Source organism: Salvelinus alpinus, chromosome 5 (assembly GCF_045679555.1).
Source record: "Salvelinus alpinus chromosome 5, SLU_Salpinus.1, whole genome shotgun sequence".
Classification (NCBI taxonomy): Eukaryota; Metazoa; Chordata; class Actinopteri; order Salmoniformes; family Salmonidae; genus Salvelinus; species Salvelinus alpinus.
In genome coordinates, this window is record NC_092090.1 from 18851103 (window position 1) to 18859384 (window position 8282).

Below are 8282 nucleotides of genomic sequence, written 5' to 3' on the forward strand. Positions count from 1 at the left end.
GGAGAGAGAATAGAGTCCATTATGGGAAGTCTGAAAGACTGACCTGACCTACCACGGATTCAACTCCAGGTGTTTTTGATTGATCGAAGGCGGCCAATTGGGTTTCAGCGTTAGTTGAAATAGCTCAGGGCTGTGTGTATGTAGCGTCTCAGAGTCTGAGTGTTGATCTAGGATCAGCTATCCATGTAATCTTATTCATTGTGATCTGAAAGGCTAAACTCATCCTTGATCAGCACTCCTGCTCTGAGACGCTCAGTACACGCAGCCCCAGGTTTCAATGCTACTTTTAGGTGAATGTTTTGCTCTGAGTGACATAGGGCTACACAGAACTGTGTTGTATGTGATGCAGGAGCAGTGATTCCCAAATGGTTGGTCACAGCTGATTTCTTTTTTGACAGAGTACTGGCGTGAGACACTGGTTTTATTTTCCTGTATCACAAATAATCACTTTAGAGAGAGAACTACGGGAACTACTGTGTTAGAGATGATGATGGTCTCTGAGGTAGAATGTGGCATTATATCTCGATGTATGTTCTGAGTACATTGTTTTTCTCTCTCTCTCTCTGTCTCTCTCTCTGTCTCTCTATGTCTTTCTCTCTCTGTCTCTGTGTCTTTCTCTCTCTCTACTCCAGATGACCAGAGATGAAAGAAGTGATGATGAGGAGGATGGTGAAGAAAGCAGTCTGACTGAAGAGGAAGAAGATGAGGGCAGTTATCGTTACACCAACGGCAATGGTTCTGGACTGGGCACAAAGGAGGGCAACAATGGCTGCTTCAGACACTTATCTCTCTCGGAGAACGTCTGCCCATCAAAAACTGTCTACTGACCAAGCTCGCATCGTGATTGGCAGAGCCCTGCACCAGAGGCAGGAAGTGGTGGGCTCAAGGTCATAGGAAAAGCTGGAACAACACAAAACAGATTCCATCCCATATGGAAAAACAACAGCAAGCAGACAAACATTTAGATGAAGATTCATGACTCTAGAATTTGGAGTGTAGCCTGGCAAAAAATAAATACTTCACACACAGAAAGAGACCGTATTTCTTGGCCTGTAGTTTCTTCCACGTCCAAACTCCTCTCATCTTCAAGGAAAACAATGTTGACGATGGCACAGTTTCACATGGAACCCTCCTCAGACAGCAATGAGACAAAGACCAGAAAACCAAAACCAAAAAACCCTAAAACCCTTGTGTTTTTGTTCATCGTCATATTTAATCTGTTCAGTATTGCTGCAGAAAGGTGGTGCGCGTCCTGACACGGTGCCACACGGACGCTCCGCCTGAGCCCTTCATCCATCAAGGCCTGGCAAGGGTTTATAGTTTATGGGCTGCGTTCATTCACTAGCGGCCTACATGTTTTATTTCAACCTCTGCTGGCTATGGGGGTTAGTTATGGACAACCAGGAGATGAATGAGAGGCAATATCACAATGGACTCCTCCAGATGATATTGACACGTGTGTTTTGGAGAGTGGGGAGGGGGGGTAGGTTTGTGCCTCCAAGTCCTTCTCATCCCTCTCTCCTTCTCCCTCTCTCTGACTCCCTCTCCTTCTCATTCTCTCCTACTTCCTCTCTCCTTCTCATTCTCTCCTTCTCATTCTCTCCTACTCCCTCTTTCCTTCTCTCCTACTCCCTCACTCCTACTCCCTCTCTCCTACTCTCCTTCTCCCTCTCTCTTACTCCCTCTCTCCTACTCCCTCTCTCCTTCTCTTACTCCCTCTCTCCTTCTCCTAATCGCTCTCTCTCTCTCTCTCTCTCTCTCTCTCTCTCTCTCTCTCTCTCTCTCTCTCTCTCTCTCTCTCTCTCTCTCTCTCTCTCTCTCTTTCTCTTTCTCTCTCCTACTCTCTGTCCTCTCTTTCCTTTCATCTCTTTCCACAAGCATTTTTATTGAATACGATCAACACTTTTTCATACTTTATGTACATTTCTTCAGATAAAAAAAAAAAAAACAACAACATGCCAATATTTGGCTAATTGATTGACCCATACAGTAACTATGGTCTGTATTTTACAAGTGCATTTATTTGATGTTGTATTTAATCATATGATTGTGTGAGCCAGAGGAAAAATCCAATGTCGTTCAGAATGCTGAAGAAACATTTACGTAACAATGAAACAATGTTACACTGTTTTAATGAAGCACTGTAAAACCTTTAGGAGTCACTCACTGTGATTTGTAAAACAGATAGGTTTCTAAAAGGTATAGATTGGCATGTTGTAGTGAACATCCCACTGTAACTAGAGCTCAAAAGAAAGGCATTTCACTGTACTTGTGCACGTGGCCTTGAAACTATAACTGTCTAGTGTCCTGTGTTGTATGTACTGCAATAAACCTGTCTTTGACCAGCACTGTGTGTGTGTGACATCTTTCTACTGGTCCAAAATACATATATCCTGTTCATCTGATTTATACAACCAAACACATTTATAAGGTGTTAAGATCATATTGAAGTAGGTGCACTGTGTTAACAGGAACTGAGCTGTATACTATAGAGATTCACATGGCTGTCACGTTCTGACCTTAGTTCCTTTTTTATGTCTTTATTTTAGTTTGGTTAAGGCGTGAGTTGGGGTGGGCATTCTATGTTTTTCTATGTTTTGTTCTTGTCGTTATATTTCTATGTGTTTGGCCTAGTATGGTTCTCAATCAGAGGCAGGTGTCGATCGTTGTCTCTGATTGAGAATCATATTTAGGTAGCCTGTTTTCCCACTATGGGTTGTGGGTAGTTATTTTCTGTTTAGTGTTTTTGTTTGCGCCTTACAGAACTGTTCATTTGTCGGTTTGTTGTTTTTGTTCAGTATTCATTCTTTATTAAATTATTATGAATACGTACCACGCTGCACTTTGGTCCTCTTCTCCTTCCACCAATGACAACCGTTACAGAACTACCCACCAACCAAGGACCAAGCAGCGTGGTAAACGGGAGCAGAGGATTATGGACTCATGGACATGGGAGGAGATACTAGACGGTAAGGGACCCTGGGCACAGGCTGGGGAATATCGCCGCCCCAAGGAAGAACTGGAGGCAGCGAAAGCTGAGCGGCGGCGATAGGAGGTAGCACGGCAGCGCGACAGGCACGAGAGGCACACGGGGAGTGTGGCAGAGTCAGGTTGGAGACCTGAGCCCACTCCTTGTGCTTATCGTAAGCAGCGCGTTACTGGTCAGGCACCGTGTTATGCGGTTAAGCGCACGGTGTCGCCAGTACGCGTTCGTAGCCCGGAGCGCTATAGGCCAGCCCCCCGCAAGTGCCATGCGAAAGTGGGCATCCAGCCAGGGCGTGTTGTGCCGGCTCAGCGTGTCTGGTCTCCGGTACGCCGTTTCGGCCCAGGGTATCTGCGCCGGCTCTGCGTGCTGTGTCTCCGGGGCGCTGGGAGGGTGCAGTGCGTCCTATGCCTGCGCTCCGCTCGTGCCGGGCGAATGTGGGCATTGAGCCTATGGGAGAGGTGCGAGTGGTATGCACCAGATCTCCAGTGCTCACTCACAGCCCGGTTCAACCTGTGCCTGCACTCTGGAGGGTCCGGGCTAAAGTGGACATCCAGCCTGGAGGAGTGGTGCCAAGGCTGCGCACCAGAGCTCCAGTGCTCCCCCACAGCCCGGTCCATCCGGTGCCTCCTCTAAGCACCAGGCCTCCTGTAGGTCTCCCCAGCCTGGTGGGTCCTGTGGCTGCCCCACGCACCAGGCTGTCTCTCCGTCTCCTCTCTCCAGGTTCTCTCTCCAGGCCAGAGCCGCCTGTCTGTCCTGAGCTGCCAGAGCCGCCCGTCTGTCCTGAGCTGCCAGAGCAGCCCGTCTGTCCTGAGCTGCCAGAGCCGCCCGTCTGTCCTGAGCCGCCCGTCAGTCAGGAGCCGCCTGAGCCGCCCGTCAGTCAGGAGCCGCCTGAGCCTCCCGTCAGTCAGGAGCCGCCTGAGCCGCCCGTCAGTCAGGAGCCGCCCGTCAGTCAGGAGCTGCCTGAGCCGCCCGTCAGTCAAGAGCTGCCTGAGCCGCTCGTCAGTCAGGAGCTGCCTGAGCCGCCCCTCAGTCCAGAGGCGCCCCTCTGTCCAGTGGTGCCCTCTACTAGGGTCTCCAATCCGGGGTCAGTGGCGAGGGTCGCCATTCCTAAGGTGCCACATAAGTGGGCCGAGACTATGGTGGAGTGGGGTCCTCGTCCCGCTCCAGAGCCGCCACCGTGGTAAATGCCCACCCAGACCCTCCCCTATAGGTTCAGGTTTTGCGGCCGGAGTCCGCACCTTTGGGGGGAGGGGTACTGTCACGTTCTGACCTTAGTTCCTTTTTTATGTCTTTATTTTAGTTTGGTCAGGGCGTGAGTTGCGGTGGGCATTCTATGTTGTTTTTCTATGTTTTGTTCTAGTCGTTATATTTCTATGTGTTTGGCCTAGTATGGTTCTCAATCAGAGGCGGGTGTCGATCGTTGTCTCTGATTGAGAATCATACTTAGGTAGCCTGTTTTCCCACTATGGGTTGTGGGTAGTTATTTTCTGTTTAGTGTTTTTGTTTGCACCTTACAGAACTGTTCGTTTGTCGGTTTGTTGTTTTTGTTCAGTATTCATTCTTTATTAAATTATTATGAATACGTACCACGCTGCACTTTGGTCCTCTTCTCCTTCCACCAACGACAACCATTACAATGGCTCTGTAGGGAATATCCTGAGAGATCCTCACAAGCTATGCTATCTGATGACATCTATAGGATTTGTCCCAAATGCCTCCCCAAATCAAATGTGCCGAGTACATCAGGTGTAGACTGTAACGATTCTCCTCTTCGTCTGAGGAGGAGTAGCAAGGATCGGACCAATGTGCAGCGTGGTAAGTGTCCATAATGAGATTTTTTAATAAATCAACAGAACACTGAACAAAATAACAAAAGTACAAACAAACAACCGAAACAGTCCCGTATGGTGCAAACACTGAAACGGAAAATAATCACCCACAACACACAATGGAAAACAGGCTACCTAAGTATAGCTCCCAATCAGAGACAACGATAGACAGCTGCCTCTGATTGGGAACCACACCAGGCCAAACACAGAAATAGACAACCTAGACATACAACATAGAATTCCCACATACATCACACATAGACCTTACTGTGAAATGCTTACTGACGAGCCCTTAACCAACAATGGAGTTAAGAAGATATTTACTAAATAAGTGAAAAAAGTAACACAATAACAATAATGAGGCTATTAACAGGGGTACCCTATAGCGCAATAATGAGGCTATTAACAGGGGTACCCTATCCCCTATAGCGCAATAATGAGGCTATTAACAGGGGCACCCTATCCCCTATAGCGCAATAATGAGGCTATTAACAGGGGTACCCTATCCCCTATAGCGCAATAATGAGGCTATTAACAGGGGCACCCTATAGCGCAATAATGAGGCTATTAACAGGGGTACCCTATCCCCTATAGCGCAATAATGAGGCTATTAACAGGGGCACCCTATAGCGCAATAATGAGGCTATTAACAGGGGTACCCTATCCCCTATAGCGCAATAATGAGGCTATTAACAGGGGTACCCTATCCCCCATTGCGCAATAATGAGGCTATTAACAGGGGTACCCTATCCCCTATAGCGCAATAATGAGGCTATTAACAGGGGTACCCTATCCCCTATAGCGCAATAATGAGGCTATTAACAGGGGTACCCTATCCCCTATAGCGCAATAATGAGGCTATTAACAGGGGTACCCTATCCCCTATAGCGCAATAATGAGGCTATTAACAGGGGTACCCTATCCCCTATTGCACAATAATGAGGCTATTAACAGGGGTACCCTATCCCATATAGCGCAATAATGAGGCTATTAACAGGGGTACCCTATCCCCTATAGCGCAATAATGGGGCTATTAACAGGGGTACCATTTCCCCTATAGCGCAATAATGAGGCTATTAACAGGGGTACCCTGTACCTTATAGCGCAATAATGAGGCTATTAACAGGGGTACCCTATCCCCTATAGCGCAATAATGAGGCTATTAACAGGGGCACCCTATAGCGCAATAATGAGGCTATTAACAGGGGTACCCTGTACCTTATAGCGCAATAATGAGGCTATTAACAGGGGTAACCTATCCCCTATAGCGCAATAATGAGGCTATTAACAGAGGTACCCTATCCCCTATAGCGCAACAATGAGGCTATTAACAGGGGCACCCTATCCCCTATAGCGCAACAATGAGGCTATTAACAGGGGCACCCTATCCCCTATAGCGCAATAATGAGGCTATTAACAGGGGCACCCTATCCCCTATAGCGCAATAATGAGGCTATTAACAGGGGGTACCCTATCCCCTATAGTGCAATAATGAGGCTATTAACAGGGGTAACCTATCCCCTATAGCGCAATAATGAGGCTATTAACAGGGGTACCCTATCCCCTATAGCGCAATAATGAGGCTATTAACAGGGGGTACCCTATCCCATATAGCGCAATAATGAGGCTATTAACAGGGGTACCCTATCCCATATAGCGCAATAATGAGGCTATTAACAGGGGTACCCTATGCCCTATAGCGCAATAATGAGGCTATTAACAGGGGCACCCTATCCCCTATAGCGCAATAATGAGGCTATTAACAGGGGCACCCTATCCCCTATAGCGCAATAATGAGGCTATTAACAGGGGCACCCTATCCCCTATAGCGCAACAATGAGGCTATTAACAGGGGTACCCTATCCCCTATAGCGCAATAATGAGGCTATTAACAGGGGCACCCTATCCCCTATAGCACAACAATGAGGCTATTAACAGGGGTACCCTATCCCCTATAGCGCAACAATGAGGCTATTAACAGGGGCACCCTATCCCCTATAGCACAACAATGAGGCTATTAACAGGGGCACCCTATCCCCTATATCACAACAATGAGGCTATTAACAGGGGCACCCTATCCCCTATAGCGCAACAATGAGGCTATTAACAGGGGCACCCTATCCCCTATAGCGCAATAATGAGGCTATTAACAGGGGCACCCTATCCCCTATAGCGCAATAATGAGGCTATTAACAGGGGCACCCTATCCCCTATAGCGCAATAATGAGGCTATTAACAGGGGGTACCCTATCCCCTATAGTGCAATAATGAGGCTATTAACAGGGGTAACCTATCCCCTATAGCGCAATAATGAGGCTATTAACAGGGGTACCCTATCCCCTATAGCGCAATAATGAGGCTATTAACAGGGGGTACCCTATCCCATATAGCGCAATAATGAGGCTATTAACAGGGGTACCCTATCCCATATAGCGCAATAATGAGGCTATTAACAGGGGTACCCTATGCCCTATAGCGCAATAATGAGGCTATTAACAGGGGTACCCTATCCCCTATAGCGCAATAATGAGGCTATTAACAGGGGCACCCTATCCCCTATAGCGCAATAATGAGGCTATTAACAGGGGCACCCTATCCCCTATAGCGCAACAATGAGGCTATTAACAGGGGTACCCTATCCCCTATAGCGCAATAATGAGGCTATTAACAGGGGCACCCTATCCCCTATAGCACAACAATGAGGCTATTAACAGGGGTACCCTATCCCCTATAGCGCAACAATGAGGCTATTAACAGGGGCACCCTATCCCCTATAGCACAATAATGAGGCTATTAACAGGGGCACCCTATCCCCTATAGCACAACAATGAGGCTATTAACAGGGGTACCCTATCCCCTATAGCGCAATAATGTTGCCCTGCACCCTATGGACCCTGCTGCACTATATAAGGACTAAGGTGCAATTTTTGGACGCCGTATTTTTGATGTTTTATGTTAATTTGATATACTATCATGCCATTGTCTTTTCTGTGTCATTCATCTGTTTGAAGTACCAGTCCTGTGTTACCACAACTGGCCTCTAGAGGGAGTAGATCCCCACGGTCTCCAGTCAAACCAACTTGGAGGGAGATTGCTGCCTCTGCAGTTTTAAGAGTCGTATATCCAAGACCACTGATTCCCAGGGTAACCCATTCAGTCAAAGAGAGCCCTCTTTGAGAAGCAGAAATCATTCTCAACACATTCAGTGACTAATTTCAAACTCCACCTCCCCTGTCATGGCTTTCATACTTGGGATGAATGTTTTGCTTTTCCAAAGCTGAAAGTCTCACACACACACACACACACACACACACACACACACACACACACACACACACACACACACACACACACACACACACACACACACACACACACACACACACACACACACACACACACACACACACACACACACACACACACACACACACACACACACACTCCTGACTGACACCGAATGCTTC

General features: G+C 47.5%; 1 protein-coding gene across 5 annotated transcripts in view; it reads left to right on the forward strand.

Annotated features, from left to right (window-relative positions):
- Window positions 1-2348, forward strand: part of cers3a (ceramide synthase 3a) — a 31545-nt gene extending 29197 nt beyond the window's left edge. For all 5 annotated transcript variants that reach the window (XM_071400840.1, XM_071400839.1, XM_071400841.1 and 2 more), the window contains exon 12: window positions 633-2348. In XM_071400840.1, the coding sequence (XP_071256941.1) occupies window positions 633-827 (195 nt within the window). In that variant the 3' untranslated portion in view covers window positions 828-2348. The remainder of the gene's footprint in view (window positions 1-632) is intronic.
- Window positions 2349-8282: the final 5934 nt, after the last annotated feature.